Raw genomic sequence first — 16,930 nt, 5'->3', positions numbered from 1 at the left:
GCAAGTTTTAATAAAAAAAGAATGCAATTGTGGCCCTTCTAAAATGTGATTTATTATGTGGATAATAATAAATCCTAGAATTCCAATAGAGTCCTTCAACCCTAAAGATCATTTAAAAAGTTGAAATCAATATTTTATAATTACAGTGGTTGAAATGACAATGCATCAGGAACAGATAACCTGACTCAGCAGTTCCTTTCACTTCTACAGACCATTTCAAGTACTGTTCAGCTTGTTTTATCAACATTTAGCAGCTACAGATGAAGAGAGTGACACCAACCTTACATTGGTAAGGTGGGCAGGAAAAAAGGTGTAACATTTGAGACTCATCAGTTAGGGCGGGGAGTATGGCAAGTAATGCTAAAGTCTTTTAAAAGACCAAAACCAGAAATAACTTTATGCAAGTAAGTGTATTTAAAGCCTAATATATTATTCCTTTGAGCTCCCTTCTTTCAGAACTCACCAATAAACCACACATCTGCACTGGGTGTTAATTCATTACCAGTGAATCCTTCCTGGGTACAGCCTAATATATGCTGCAAAATGTGTATACTTATATTTGACTTATAAATAAGATGATTTACTTGACCTGATTTTTCAAAAATCGATTCTTTAGTAGGAACAAACGGGAATAGTTCAACAGGGTAGGGATGATTGCAATTATTGAAAATGGATGTACAGTATGATTTGAGGTTTTTGTATGTTAATGGAATTTGTTGACAATCACATGTATATCTTTTAAAGAGGACATTTAATGCCCATTTTCAGGTTCATATTTGTATTTTGTGCCTCCACTGTGAGATGTTTCCATGCTTTAATGTTCAAAAAGCTCTTTATGTTTCTCATACAGCCTGTGCTGCAGCACATCTTTTCACCCTCTGTCTGAAACCAGAGCCCAGTCTGCTCTGATTGGTTAGCTGGCAAGCTCTGTTGTGATTGGTCAACAGCTTAGACATATCCCACTCATTAGCAAATCACGTACAATGTGTTGCAGCCAGCCTGTTCTCCTCCAAAAAACGACCAAATAGGTTGATTGTTCAGCAGCTAGAGTCCCGTTTTAAAGTGTAGTACCTCTGGTGGTCGTGTAAGAAACAACAATTTGCGGCATATGCTCCCGTTGATTGCAAACGCTCCAGAGGGTCGTATATTCACAAATAACTCTCTGGAAAATCCTAAATTGTAGGATAGTTTGGCCATTGAAATGCTTTTTGATTTGATTTCTAGCGAGAAGTGTATATTGTACTTTTACAATATCTATAGTTTGATAGACATTATGAAGGTGATTTGAGGTCTCGCCAGGAGAACGAGTATAAACTACGTCTTTCCCCACAGCGTCCATGTAAAGTTGGCGTCAACCCTCACGGGGTGAAAACAGTATTTCCGGTCTCGAAGTTTTCATAATAAAACCGGAAGTATTTCCCTCACAGTCAAGTGATTACACAGTGATATCTGCATTACTCATCCACTAAAAAACATCAGTTTATCCTTGTTAATTACACAACATTGATTGGTTTAAATTGTGTACAATGCTTTTGTGTTTTTAACCTTCGATTCGGCGAAACAAATAGTTTTTTCGGAGTTTAGGATGGCCGAAGACACTACACTACCCATAATCCTCAGCTATCGTTTGGGACTACAACATCCGCTTTGCTTGACAAACCCCGTGATTAGTCCTCTGTGATTGGATGTTGGAGTGGCAGTGTGCCAAGGTTACGCCGAGCTCTTTGAAATGGAATGAAACCACGGCAGACTATCCAAAACTGGACTCTATTCTATATTTCTATCATTGACCCTCTACTTTCCCCCTATGTTGTATTTAGGCTACTCTTAATATTTAAATTTGTTCATAAAATACAACATATTCAATAACATGCTTTAACCACTAGGCGGTGCGGGTTAAAAAACTGTCAAGTTTACAGTGTTAACACAATAAGTTATACAAAGTTTCCAGTATAATTTCCAGTTTAGTTTATGACGGATTCATTTTTTTATCCACACATATATTGTTTTGATATTTGTAACACCAAACCGACAGAAAATATGGTCTTAACATGACCCAGTGGTCTAGTTAATAAAACATAATAATATCAAACATAATATTACTATTAACTATATTGTGAAATTAAAACAGAACGATAAAGAAAAATACAGTTTCAGTCTCTCGATTTGAAGCTTATGCTTATGCATTGCACCATGAACCTGTATAGACCTGTAACAGTCAACTGGTGAGGAGTTGGAAAGGTAGTTCCTGAAGATGTTACAAATAACACACATCATACAATGCCATAATAACTTTGTATTATTAGTGTAGGACACTTATGAATGTATAACATCTGAAGATGTGTAGTTTTATTCATGTTTTCAAATAATTTTACAGGATATTGCTATAATATTTCACAAATTGTAGTTCTACACATTAATATCTGATTTGTAAAACATCACAGACAGAAAGGTATATCTGCCATTTAATGGTAAGCTATTGAAATTGTGATTCCATAGATGTCTCCCATCACACAAATCCCCTGACTCCCTCAACTCAGTATTTACATTCTTATTCAAAGAAAATCAGTAATATCTTTAACAACTACAAGACCTTTTCTATCAGCTGTGCACCGTTATGGGGTAAATAAAGCCTATCTACCAATTGGATCAAATATAAAAGTCAGCCAAATTACTATTGATACTGCAAGGAGACGTATTGTGTGAAGAGAAATTGAAGATGTTGTTTAATTGCTGATATATTTATGATGCAAGTCACATATTGAGTTTCGGCGGCATTTCTTCCAGTTTGTCAAAAGGTCTTCTAATCAGGGCTCTATAAATACAGAACTACGGCAGATGTGTAATATGTAATGCAGCCGAACCGTGTATTCCAATGCCGTTATGTGATGACTTTCAAAGAGAAAAGCAAGCACACGCGGGATAAAGTATTATTTTCTTCTTTTAAATGTTTTCGGATTTCACATCGCATAAACACCATATCCCAACGTGCATTGCGGCTAAAACATCCAATCACCGAGCTTCAACGTTAGCTGAGGATTATGGGTAGTTGTTTTAGCCTATCAAAACCTCTGAAAAAAGAAATGTGTCTCTCAGAATCGAAAGGGAAAAATCTATGGGAAAAACACAAAAGCAGTGTACACAATTTAAACGTGGATGAGTAGTGCAGATATCACTTTAAAATAATTTGACAGTGAGGGGAATACGGTTTTATTATGAAAACTTCCAGACCGGAAATACTGTTTTCACCCCGTGAGGGTTGACGCTAACTTTACATGGACGCTGCCGCATAATATACACGTTCTCCTGGCGAGACCTCAAATCATCTTCGTAATATCTATCAAACTATAGATCCTCCACTGGACGTGAATTCTAAAAGTACAATATACACTTCTCGCTAGAAATCTAATCAAAAAGCATTTTAATGGCCAAACTATCCTACAATTTAGGATTTTCCAGAGAGGGTTATTTGTGAATATACGACCCTCCGGAGCGTTTGCAGTCAACGGGAGCACTAGTGGTCGAAAACTTAAAAACGTGATTATAGGTCGTAATAGGCGCTTGAACAATCGACCTTGGTCGTATGAGTTGGAGGACTTGTTGGTTGCATCCCTAGCCAAATGAAGCATGAGTGTTACATGGTGATGTCACTATGTTACAGAAGCAAACAAAGGAGTCCTATAGAGGCGTTTTCAGTTGCAAGCTATTTTCAGGGGAGCATGATATCTGTGCTATTGATGCAACTACTACCCATCCAATGTTCGGCAAGAGATGTTTCACACAGGTGCCAGACAGACAGACCCTGTCACCTCTTATGGCATGTGTTGTTTTCTTTTTTCTCATCCCTGTAATAAACACCTTTTCTCTCAAACGGCCTGCCGCCCTCGGCTGGATGCCTCCGCAAGGGAGGCGTGTGGAGCAGTGGCCTAGTGCTTTGGTGTTCGGATCAGGGGAGCACTGGTTCAAACCCCACTGCAGTCAGCATGTCGTTGTGTCCCTGGGCAAGACACTTCACCCCAAATTGCTCCTGTGGGAATTGTCCACAGTATTGAGTATGGAAGTCGCTTTGGATAAAAGCGTCTAACAAGTAACATGTAATGTAATGTAATTCATCAATCATAAGGACTCAGAAGGAGACAAAATAACTATCATTCAGTTTCAATTTTGTCTCATTACGCCCGCCACGGGAAGTGAGTCGCTTCATTTTCATCTTACTCCAAGTCACAAAAACATCTCATTAAGTTTTCCGTCAGTCTCTGTTCTGTAATTTTGGTGTTTGGATGCAATCCATCACACTTTAGCCTTGTGGTGCTGTGAACAATGCATTTCCTTCTCAGTGCGATGACACCATTGCCCCGTCGCTTTCTTTTAGGCGAGCAGCCTGCTCACTTCCTCCCCGCTCATGTGGCTTCCTGGCAGGCAGCCAGACCCCCCCTCTATCATGGTCTATAAAGACTTGTGCTGCTGGTCCCGTGTGAGACAGGAAGCAGGGCCCTATGGACAGTGACCTCACTGCAGGAAGAGAGCGCAGGGTGTGTGTGCAGAATTGTAGTTCTCCATTCTCTCCAGATAGCACCAGTCACACGAAGTAACCAAACCAAAATATTTTCAGAGCAATTTTTAATGTGTACATGTCCAGCATGGCTTGTTAACACACTCAACTAGAGGTGATCACACAAAAAACACAAATGTATAAAATATTACATTTTCTACCGAAAAAACCCCACTAACAACCAACCAAAAAAAAAACAATTGGAATGTTATTAACAAAAAACACGTCCTATCAAGTTTGAGAAATAAAATAAAATAAAAATTATCAAAGACCAACAATAATCTCATCTGTTTTTATTTTTGACAGCTGCTTTTTTTTGGTATCTCATCCCAGTCAGGGATGATGGTTACATTTTCAAAAAAGTCACTGAAGCATTACTCGGGTAGTAATGAAGAGTTCCACCATGGAGGGGCAGTAAATAATCCAGCAAGATCTACTGTCGCTGCAGTTAGTGGGGGACAACAGGCTGCTCAACAGTTTCCATGTCTGTCTGAAGCAGCACTCAATGTCTTTGTCTGTTTCATCACCGAGATAAATTAGCCTGTGGTGATTTAAAATGAGTGTTTTCAGAGTGGTTTAACGAGCTAAGGTGGGATGCACTCTGGGAAAAGAGAGAAGCATCTGGACAACCCATGATCCTTTGGGTTCGTGCCATCATAAGCCACACAGTTGACCCAAGTGGAAGAGAAACTGAACACAGTTGTACTGTATGTGAAGTTTTACTTCTTTCTTTGATCTTCTCAGTCCGTTTTGTATTGATCTGGTTTTTTCCCTTTGAGTTCAGACTTTGCACAGGGCTGATGCAATGACTGTTTGAAGCTTGTGGTTATTAGGAAGCGCAGGGACACACATTGACCACAGGAAGATGAAGTGGAGTAGAGAGACATAGCATGAAGAAAACGAAAAGAGAAAAGAGGAGGTTTTAACAGAGATGTTCATCAAAATAAGGGAGAAACGCAGTGTTCACTGAAACATCCTGAGGGAGATGAAAGCTCAGACAAGGGATTGCCTCACCACACCTAAACCTTGCATCAAGGCCCTGTACTTCAAAACGAACAGAGAATTAACATAAAAAGAACTTCAGCCTTTGCAACTTGAAATCTGAATGTGACATCCTGTTGCTGAGTCTGCGTAAAGCAGACTCAAAACCTGACAGGTACAGTACAGTGTTTTAAGTAAATCCTAACACAGTATTCAAAGTTGCTGAACAAGGATACAAAAAAAGGCTTGGTCTTAGCCTTGACTAGTTTCCTATCGGGGGTGGGAGAGGCGAAAGGAAGGTGAGGTTAGGGAAGACAATAATGTGTTTGTGTGTGTGTATTATAGAGAGTATATAGGGGGAGGAGAGAGTGTGTGAGAGAGAAGGCCATTGTTATTATTACGATCCCCCGGGGCGTGGAGGGCTGGGCTGAGCATAGTGGGGGGGGGGGGCAGATAGAGAGAGTGTGGGAGATTTACAGTCAGAGAGAACAGGCCTCGCTTATGGAGAGTAGAGCTGATTAACTAAACACCTCGACACACACAAACAGGCATCAATCAGCCTGCCTTGCTTCCTTTCTGAACCTTTACCATATTTCTCTTCTGCTAGCTGTCCTAAGAACATTACTGTGTCTCAATTCGGAAACGTTCCTTAGTCCACTGCATGTTGTGCACTGTGAACACTGTGTGAATTTCTACCCTGTAGTGTTGTCTTAAATCACAAACAGCTGCTGTACCCTCACAGGAAGTTGCAAAGATCACTGTTAGCTAGCTAGCTAGTTAGCTTCTCAATGTAATCGTTTTCTGTAGCAAATCATTACAGACTAATTCACCCAATAAAATTAACGGGGGCACATTTTTGACACTAGTATAGTATTACCTTTATTAAATACTGAACTGAAGGTACTGCAAGTATAACTTTTACTTAGCAAAACCTTTATCTGCTTTCTTGATTCCAGTTTTTGACGGTTAAAAGTGCCAAACCATGCAAAAGGATGCACTTGTGCACTTAAAAAGCACATCTAAGTACAGAAGTGCACAAATTGAAACACAACAAATGAATCCCTGTCAGTGTCCTGCCAAAAAGGAGCTCTCAAACTGGCAAAAGAATATGGTTTAAAGTAAAGAAACGCCAGTACAATTAACGTTTTACATTTTAACGTGGTTAACTGCATGTGGGCTTGCTGTGTGGAGGTCACAAAGGAGAACTGATAATAACTCCACACAAAGCGTTGCCTCTAATACAATGAGTCGACATTTTCTGAGCCTGTCCAGACACGGGGCGGTCTAAGCATTGATGTGCCTGTAGGAAGAGCAGGACAGGGGAGGAGAAAGCAGAGGGGGTTTGGGGGGGGCTTTTAACACTGATTAGCTACGCCCGCCAATCCCCCTCCCCCTCCAACCCTGATGGAGAGGAGGTGAGCGATGGACACAGGACACTGTTTCCTGGCAACCGCTATTGACCGGCCACAGATCAATCTGCAGACTTCTGGTGACAGAAGATTATGCTCTTCCTTTTCTTCCACTCAGCGAGTGTCCTGTTAACTTTACCTCCTTCTGAGCGGTGTCCCACCTCAACCCGTCTGCACCTGCAGCTGGAGGTGAAGTAAGAGAACGGTGTTGTGTTGTGCGGTGTTGTGTTTCCGCACCGTCTGTCAACATACAGTCTGACTGGCACTGAAGGAAAGCAGACGAAGCTAAATTGTGAGGCGCAGCTGGAATTGGAAAGCAGGTTTTTAAACTAGCACTGCAACTACTTATTGTCTTTGTTGATTCATCTGTAATTTATTTTCTGGGTATTTCAATTTTTTCCCCACAACTCAAAGTAGAGGAGAACAGAAACTACTTTTAGAATTCGATTTAGAAAGCTGAAGTCAAATCATTTAACTTTGTCCTTAATCAGTCAATCAAATATTTTGAGATCAATATAATAATAGTTCCCGATTCACTTAATATTTCCCAAATGTATTCATATTTTTAGCACTTTTTTAAACATGTGATGGGGTCTCTTCACAGCTACTAAGCACATACAGCAAAAGGCCGTCACCTCCTGTAGGCTAAAGTTTCCTCTTTGGCTAGCACTGCGGTTGAGCTAGCAGGAGAATTTGGGTCACATGAGCGGTTGCCAGTGGAATAGAGCCATCAAAGTCCCCTATCTCCCTCTCTCTCTCACCCCTCCTTATTCCTGTGATCCAAGCTGTGAGAACTCAGGGAGACGAGGTCAGCGTCCCTCCCCCCTTTCTCTTGTGTCTCCTCACCCCCCGTCCACCCCCCCACCCCCCCGTCCACATCTGTAACCTGATCCGGCTGAGACCCGTCTGCTCAGATTGGCAGCTTGGTCCTTAATGCGCCGTCAGATAAGGCTTCCTCCCATTCATATTGAAGCTGCACTCCTACACTCTCTCATCTGAGGCCGGTTTCTAGACTCTTATTGATCAGATTTTTCTAGAACATCGAGTAATGATTAGATTATTCACATTGCTCTTACGCCTTTTTTCTTCAATTAATGTTTCCATGGCAGCCATAGATTTCCATTCATTTCTTTACAGTACAACATTCTGTATTTGAACTCCAAAAAAACGTGTGGATCTGTCATGATATACGATTTTCAAGTTGGCCTGTTGCAATGTCTATACAAAATGTTTTTTAGATACATTTTTAGGACAGATGTAAAGGGTCAACAGGTCTGAGCCCCAGTGTGAGTAAGCTATGCGGTTGCAGAAATTAAGAACATTTATATTTTTAATTCATATTCATTTTTCACTTTGTTTTTTGTGCGTTATGTCTCTTCATTGGCATCTTACTGTAAGTGACTTATTTTTGCATTTGTGTGTCTGTGATTTTTATACACTACAAAATAAATGGAAACCAATGGCTGCCAGGAATATTTTGTTTTTACTTTTATAATGAGTAGTTGAATTGGACATTTGTATTCTGCCCACACTACACTTCCCGCAAGATGAAAAGGGAGAGGAGAGTGTTTTGTTTCTGGGAGTTCAAGGTTTAGTTTAGATGTCGCAGGGGTTAACAGCATGTGCACACACCTGCTGTTTCTTAATGAACAGGATTAGTCTGTGTTCACATGAGCCAAGCCCACCCTGGTGCTCACAGCTCCAGTGTTTGCAATAGATAGACCCCAGGTCATGTGCACGAGCAGTAAAAAGTCCATTACAGAGTGCATGGTACATTGCTGCACCCTCAGACCGCTTCCTGTTCTTGAGTTAAAGGCCAGGGCTTCGTTTGTTTCTCCATGGTGTTATGTCAAAGATGCTACTTCTCCTGTGTTATTTCACACTGAGCTGACTTTTTTAAATGGACCATTAGTCTCTCTCTTCTCCTGTGCAAAGAAAATATATTTCTGCTGACAGAAAGGAAGCTCTCTGAGAATTAGCCTCATAAATGATGGTTAAAGGAAGAGATAAAGTCTGAGGCCTTTCAGCCAAAGAGGACTTTAAATGCTCTCCGAATAAGGAAACAAAAGAAGGCAGACCTATTGTGCTATAGATGAAGACTGAAAACAAGGCAGCGGTACTCTGAATGTAAAGGATAAGGATACTGTTGATTCCACTTAGGCCATATTTTCCAAGCCACAATTTCTATTTGCTAACAAAAAATGCCTTTACAAATAAGTGTATTTCCCACAATATTTCACTTTTTCTTTAAATAGACCCCATGTTAGAGGGATTCTTTTAACCACTGTATTAGACTGAAATGACAAACTGTACCGCAGAACCAGGCGAAGACATAGAGAAGAAGACGGTGAGAAGGGGAAGACAATCTACTGAACCCTTCCATAGTGATCCGTTTTTCTTTACTAACCCTTTGGATTTTCTTTGTGCCGACTGTGATAGCATGAGCAGATATGAAGGTATCGGCAAGGACAAAGACCCTGCTAAGATTAGACGAGGGGGGGAAGGCGGTATATAAAGAGGCGAAGAATTGAACAGCCTTCCTGGTTTAGAAATAATAATAATTATATCAAAATGTCACAAAATGAACAGAAATAATAAAAAAAACAATGTGCAAACTTCTCTCATATAAATAGACTACAGTTGATGCATTGTAGAGCACCATGGGAGACAGGAGGAGGTTAGGATGGTGTGTTTGTGTATAAGTAAGACATCATTAATGCTTGCTTCTAGTGTTTGTGTACAGTATTGGATCTACTACCACAGGTTCTAAGAGTTGCCAGAGACTGATGGATTAGAGGAGCGCAGTGTCTAAGGTTCCAATTTAAGTTAAAAGTTCAGTTTCTGCTCTTGTTCAGGGTCAGACCCAGTCCTGCAGCGAGCGCTTGCAGTGCACCAGCAGCCGTGGAGCCCCTTTGCTCTGCAGCGTGTTGATGATGGCGTAGACGAGTCCCAGGATGCACAGCACCAGGGCCAGAGGGATGGTCACCATCAGGATGTTCATGGTCCGCTCCTCGCTGTCGTCCACCTTCAGCACCACGTCCACCTCGTTGGTGTCTTCCTCACGGCCCTCCCGGTAGTCCTCGTCTTTGTCGCCGTCCGACCCTTTGCCCGCGTCGTTGTCCGTCCCGTCACGATCCCCGTCTTTGCCCTTGTCTCCGTCGCGTCCGGTTGCGTCGGGGTTGAACGGGGGCCGGTTCACGTCGGGGTATTTGCGCCCCGCGTCCGCCTCCGTGTCTCGGTCTGGGTCCTGGTCCGCACTGCAGCCCATGAAGTCTCTCAAGATGGACTTGGGGTAGCCTGGCTCGCTCTTCATGCGGTGGTTGTCAAACTTCCAGTACTTGGAACCCTTGTAGAAGAAGGTGTACGCTGGAGAAAGCAAGGAGAGCACAATATGTCAAATAACATGAAGATTTGAAGATGGACAAATGAAAGGAATAGTTTAAAAAATGTCCAACTCTTGCCAAGAATTAGATGGTACGACTGATACCACTCTTATCTGACGGTTCAATAGAGTGGTGCAGTGATTTAGATTTTCACTAGGGCAAAAAGCTATGGGATTTTTCCATTTTGCAATAAATAAGATCTGTGGCAGACACACGTTTATGATGATCACATGTTTTGTTCAGCAGAATAACCTCCACATAATAACACCACTTTTATGATTATTGAAGCGTAAATGCAATCACCAGAAGTAATAAAACAAAGTTAAGCTGTAAACAAACTACATCACGTCGCATGGCTTCACATTAGCATGGCTAGGCTAAAGGCTGACTCGTGTCTGGGTTATGACGTTAAGTTTTCTTATTCAGTTACTAGTTAGCATCCTCCATTATGAAGACACATAGAAGCTTCTGAAATGTTGGAATAGGTTATTAACTGACGTATTTTGTGTCATAGACCAAAACGTTAAAATCTCTTTGGCTTGCGTTAACCAAAGACCCTAATTCAGGCATCTAACCAAAGGCACTTTCAAAACAATTTTGGTAAAATGCTAACTCGTCTCCAGGTTTTAGGACTCATTCTCTATACAAAGCTAGAGCCATCAGCAGGGAATATTAGCTTAGCATAAAGGCCAGACAGCTGGGAGGCTAGGGCGACACAGCAATCATTTTCCCTGCACACAACTTCTGTAAATAAATCGTTTTTACACCTTTTTTTTTTGTATATTTAGCATATAGATGTTGCCTTGAGACTGAGCAAGGCAAGCTGTTTCCAGTTTTTAGGCTAAGCTACGCTAACCAAGTCACTGCTGGCCATAGCTTCATATTTGCGGTAGTGTTGATATGAAAGTGGCCTCAACCACCTCATCTATATCTCGGCAAGAAAGCCAATAAATGTAATTCCAAAAACTTGTCCTTTCATAACCTAAAAAAATCGCAAACTTGTTTACTTTAAATTGATTGGCTGTATATTTAAAAATGTCTACTGAGTGTATCTCTTGTCACGTGCATACGATTTTGCACTGCAATCCATTACATTTCCTGTTATTGTAAAACCCTATAAAGTGCATTGAAATGTCCAATAAAAAAAAAAGGTGCTATACAAATAAAGTTGTCTTGCTTTGTCGACTGTCTACCGTAGATCGAACCACTCCTCTCTATTTTCACTGTAACCAAGCACAGCAAAGCACAAAGCACTTCACATGTATGTGCTCAAATTCACACACACACACTCCATCCCCTTTCTCTCCTGATGATTGTGTGACCACACCCTGATTCTTTGTTCCATGCATCAGTGGGCCCCAGCCCTTTCTGGCTTTTTCACACATACACAGACACGCACACACACTCAAACACACATTCACATTCAATACAACCACTCTTCTTGAGTGAGCTCACCTCCATCATCGCTGAGGAAGGCCCCTTTGGGGGAGGAGGGTACTGAGGATCCCCAGACGCTGATTGATTTCGGGTATCCTTGGTCCGTGTGGCGGGACTGCTCGTTGAAGCGCCAGTACCTGCAGACAGCAGTCAGAACCAGTTGTTACTGTAACTGTCTAAACAAGTAAAGAGCAGAATTCTTACAAAGTGCAGTGCATGGTGTGTGTGTGTATAATAACTGTCCTTACTGGTAATGCACTAGTGAAACTACAAAAAGACAGTGAGTAAGGTCTCTTTCAAAATACAGACCTTAAGTGTAACTATGTTTCTACTTAAATAAAGGTTCAAGGTTCAAGGTTCAAGGTTCTTTATTTTGTCCTACGAACATAGCTACAGTGTAGTTATGCCGATGAAAATCTTAGGTCACAGGCTCCTCCAACAGTGCAACACAATAAAACAGATAAACAGAAAAATATAGTGCAATTAAATAGTAAATAGTAAATACAAAAAGAAAAATAGTTTAAAAAAGCGAAATAGTGAAATAGTTCAATGCGATATATTAGATAAATAGATAAATAATTACTAAGTAGCAGATGAACGTAATGGATGTTGTTTCAACAGTTCAGGTGTTTAACAGTCTTATTGCCTGTGGGATGAAACTGTCTCTGAGTCTGGTGGTTTTAGTCCGGATGCTGCGGTACCTCCTGCCAGACGGCAGCAGACAGAACAGTTTGTGGCTGGGGTGATGGGGGTCTTTGATAATCCTGAGGGCTTTCTTCCTGAGCCGCTGGGAGTAAAGGTCCTCCATGGATGGCAGCTCCGTCCTGGTGATGTTCTGTGCAGTTTTCACCACCCTCTGTAAAGCTTTACGATTGAGGGCGGTGCAGCTGCCGTACCAGGACGTGATGCAGCCAGTCAGGATACTCTCTATGGTGCACCTGTAGAAGGTCAGGATCCTCTCTATGTATCTATCCTCTCTACCTGTAGAAGTTGCAGAGTATCCTGGAGTCCATGTTGAAGCTCCTTAGCCTGCGGAGGAAGAAGAGCCGCTGTCGAGCTGTTTTGGTGATGGTGGTGGTGTGAAGAGTCCATGTCAGGGAGTAGAGGAGAAGGCTGAGCACGCAGCCTTGAGGGGCTCCGGTGTTGAGGATCAGTGTGGAGGATGTGATGTTTCCCACCCGCACTGCCTGGGGTCTGCCCGTCAGGAAGTTCAGGATCCAGTCACAGAGGGCACTGTTGAGTCCGAGGTCTCTGAGCTTGATGACCAGCTTTGAGGGCACAATGGTGTTGAAGGCTGAACTGTAATCAATGAACAGCATTGTCACATATGTGTTCCTCTGGTCCAGGTGTGAGAGGGCAGTGTGGATGGTGAGGGCTATGGCGTCGTCTGTGGACCTGTTTGCTCTGTAGGCAAACTGCAGGGGGTCCAGAGAGTCAGGGAGGGAGGAGGTGATGAAGGTTTTGACTAACCGCTCAAAGCACTTCATTATGATGGAGGTGAGTGCTACTGGGCGGTAGTCATTGAGGCTGGTGATTTTTGTCTTTTTGGAGACAGGAACGCTGGTGGAGTATTTGAAGCATGTGGGGACTACAGACTGCAGCAGGCACCTGTTGAAGATGTCTGTGAACACCTCTGCCAGCTGACCTGCACACACCCTGAGAACACGGCCAGGGATGCCATCAGGTCCAGGAGCCTTGTGTGGGTTAAGCCTTTTAAAGGATTGACACACATCTGTCCAGTTTAAAACAAAAGGGCAGGGCTCCTGATCCTTCTCTGCCTCCACAGCCTGGCTACTCTCTAAGCGAGCAAAAAAACTGTTCAGCTCATCTGGGAGAGATGCGCATGCAGACACTCGCACAGCACCCCCCGCTGCTCCTTTGTAGTCTGTCATTGTTCTTAGTCACGCCCACATGTTCCGGGTGTTACAGCCTTTGAAGTCAGATTCCACCTTCTCTTTGTACTGTCTCTTTGCACTGCTGATAGTTCTCCGGAGTTCATACCTAGAATTCCTGAACTCCTCCAAATCTCCAGCTCTATGCGCGATAGTGCGCGCTTTCAGCTTGGTACGCACCTCGCTGTTTATCCAGAGCTTTTGATTTGGGAATGTTCGTACAGAAACCTTCGGTACCAGGTCATCGATGCATTTCCCAATGTAGCAGATGACTGTGTCCGTGTGTGTGTGTTGATGTTATTGCCCTCAAACACACTCCAATCCCTAGATGCAAAGCAATCCTGCAGAGCTGAATCTGACTCGTCACTCCATCGCTGTACTGTCTTTAGCCGCTTTCACACCAAGTACTTTGCCGTACTTAGTGCCCAGCACTTAGTGCCAGTACTTAGTACCCCCATGGAACTAAGTACAGATCGCGTTCACACCGGAATAAGTTCCCTGAGGGAAGATTACGCAAATGAAGCCGCTGACGTCACTTCTTCTGCTTTGGGTTTACTGGCAGGCCACTAACCACTTCACGGCGTATACTGCCACCCGAAGTTCCCGGCCGGAAGTCCCCGGGGTTGGGGTCTGGCTTCAGTAGAAGCTGCTGGGACTCCCGAGTAAATCGCCAGAACGCCGACACCTCCAAATCTCCACCGCTCCCATATTTTTTTTTGTGTTGCCATAAGTTATTCTCTCTCCGTTGATGTGCGGGGCTAATGCTAATGCTAATAATGCTAATGCCAGCAAATACAATGGCGGCTTCACAAAACTTTTCAGAGTTTTACGGGGCGTGGTTTACAATTCGCCCAGCCAATCGAAATTGGTACTTTTTTTGGTACTAAACGGGAAAAGTACGGGTAAAAGTACTCCGGTGTGAACGCGCCACTCGTTACCGGTCTGTCCCATTTTAGTTTCTGCCTGGCAGGCAGCAGCAGCAGCAGTGAGATGTGGTCTGATTTGCCGAAGGGAGGGCGAGGTAGAGCCTTATATCCATGTCGAAAAGGGGAATAAACATGGTCCAGTATGTTTCCCCCGCGCGGCGGGCAGCTGATGTGTTGATAGTACTTCGGAAGGACCTTCTTCATGTTAGCGGTGTTAAAATCTCTGGCCACAACGAACATGTTACCCTTGCATTTATTGTTAGCAGAAGTGGGTTCAGTATGTCAGCTGCTGCTTTTCCTCTGGTAAAGTGTATTACTCATAGGGCATTGCTGTAACATAAATTGGTCCAGTGATCTCAGTCATTTGAGTCTTTATATGGAAACAAACACAAAAACTCCATCTAGATTCAAAACATTGACACTGTACTTCATCAAGTGAACTTATTTTCTAAATTGGAAAAGTTTGAGTTAAAGGGCAACAGTGGTTATGGTTTAATAAGTCATACCTGTGAAGTTGTACTAAGGCTTGATAATGCTTTAAACTAAATGTTAACCTTAACATGCTCGGATTAGTAATGCTTTCATACTGATGTTTCCATGTATGATGTTTACCATGTCTTATTTTAACATGTTAGCATGCCAACATACTGCAGCTGACACGGAGTAGGCTATAGCTGAGGTTAATGTTGCGTTACTTGTCAGCTTTTCTTTTATTTAGTATCAGTACTGTGTCAAATGTTGTTATAAATCATACTTGGTCAATCTCATCTGTTTTTTAAATCAGGTCTTGATTGACTACATTTCTAACTGTTTTAGCATAATTTGAGTGATTGGAAAACTATTTTAGTTTTCAGAATACAATACAGTCTACTTCCATTTAAATCTACTCTAGCCAAAATATCACCATTTTCTTTATCCAAAAATATGTCAGTGTTGTCGCAATGCAAATCCAGTTAGCGCAAACCCCACCGCTGAACGGCAGCAACAGACTTTTTTTTCTTTTTTTGTATCTAGAGTGGAGTCTGGACGGTCCAGAATCAGCTGGTCCTCAGCGAGCTGTGATACCTGGTGCTGGTGTTTAGGCTGACTGAAATTTGAATAGGTTGGAAAAATGATAGAGCTAACGGCATGCAACACAGGATAACGAAAGGAGCATAGAGAGAGATGTGACAAAAGCGTTTAACTACATTTTGTCCTTCATGTCCTTTTTCATCAACAATGTTTAATTTGGATAAAGTCACAGTGAGTGTTGAACTCTGTGCCTTCTTCTCATCGTCTTATCGTAGGACATGGACCAAATATGTAATCATTGAGTAACAAAAACAGCACTACACTGAAGTAAATGTCAGGTCATAAACCAAAAACATTGGACAAATTGAAACCTGATAATGAAACCAGATAAAATGTCTCTAAAATGATTAACCCAGAGTGAGGTATGAATGTCTGTCTATCATATAGCTGCTCTATTAATATCGTTGGAGGCAGGTGATTTAGAGCAATGTGTGTGAGTCTGGCTGGTTGCAGGCTACATTACCTGTCTCCTTGGAAGAAGTAGGTGTAGCCGGATGGCTCCCACCAGATGGCTGTGTCTATTCGGTCATAGGGAATACCTAGGCCATAATCAACCAGTTCCATTGGATAGCCCTGTTCCAAGTTAGCCTCCCTGAAGAGCCAGAATCTGGTTCCTGAGGAGATGAGAGGAGAGGAGTGTTTAATGATCCTATATGGCCCATACATCTGTACATTCCCTATCCACCCCCACTCACAAACCTTATGGACTCTGGAAAATGTGAGCACACACACAATCATACTGTATATGTCATGTTCACTCGGTTACACACACATCCAAGAACAGATGTAGCCCTACAAATGCTGCTTATGCACGCACATTGTATCTTCTGGCACGGAATGTGTTAAATAATTGAAAATAAATGAGGAATAAAAAGAGAACAATCAGAGAAACCAAACCAGAGCTTGTAAATTCTATGAATGTTATAATGATTTGCTGGCAAGATATCAGAAAACACGAGTGTATCATTGACTGCTGGTTTAGCTCGTAACGACCCATTAGCAGCGGCATGTCTCATGTCAGGCTGAAGCAGGTTTCTCGCCTAAGGCAGGGTTATATTGTTTTACTGTGTCAGACAGGGGGACTCCGTTCCTCTTGGCACTGTTACATCTCTCCTCTTGGCTTCAATCCACCTTTCCCTCCATCTCCCCCCCTCATACCCACCCATCTATCCACCCACCTCTGGCCCCTTGCTCCCTTTTTAAAACGAAAGCTCTACACTCAGCATCTGGAGAGAACGAGAGGTTGACGCAATGCTTCCAGTGTTCCTGCGGTGCACAC

The 16,930-nt window shown here is 42.4% G+C and overlaps 1 protein-coding gene across 1 annotated transcript in view; it reads right to left on the bottom strand.

Annotated features, from left to right (window-relative positions):
* Nucleotides 1-4,603: 4,603 nt before the first annotated feature.
* Nucleotides 4,604-16,930, bottom strand: part of mmp15b (matrix metallopeptidase 15b) — a 36,457-nt gene continuing 24,130 nt past the window's right edge. Inside the window, exons 8-10 of the mRNA XM_034231901.1 lie at nt 16,115-16,265; nt 11,781-11,899; nt 4,604-10,308 (exon numbers count right to left, since the gene is read on the bottom strand). Of these exons, the coding sequence (XP_034087792.1) occupies nt 9,800-10,308; nt 11,781-11,899; nt 16,115-16,265 (779 nt within the window). The 3' untranslated portion in view covers nt 4,604-9,799. The remainder of the gene's footprint in view (nt 10,309-11,780; nt 11,900-16,114; nt 16,266-16,930) is intronic.

Source organism: Gymnodraco acuticeps, unplaced genomic scaffold (genome assembly GCF_902827175.1).
Source record: "Gymnodraco acuticeps unplaced genomic scaffold, fGymAcu1.1, whole genome shotgun sequence".
NCBI lineage: Eukaryota > Metazoa > Chordata > Actinopteri > Perciformes > Bathydraconidae > Gymnodraco > Gymnodraco acuticeps.
This window is presented reverse-complemented; position numbering and strand designations above follow the sequence as displayed.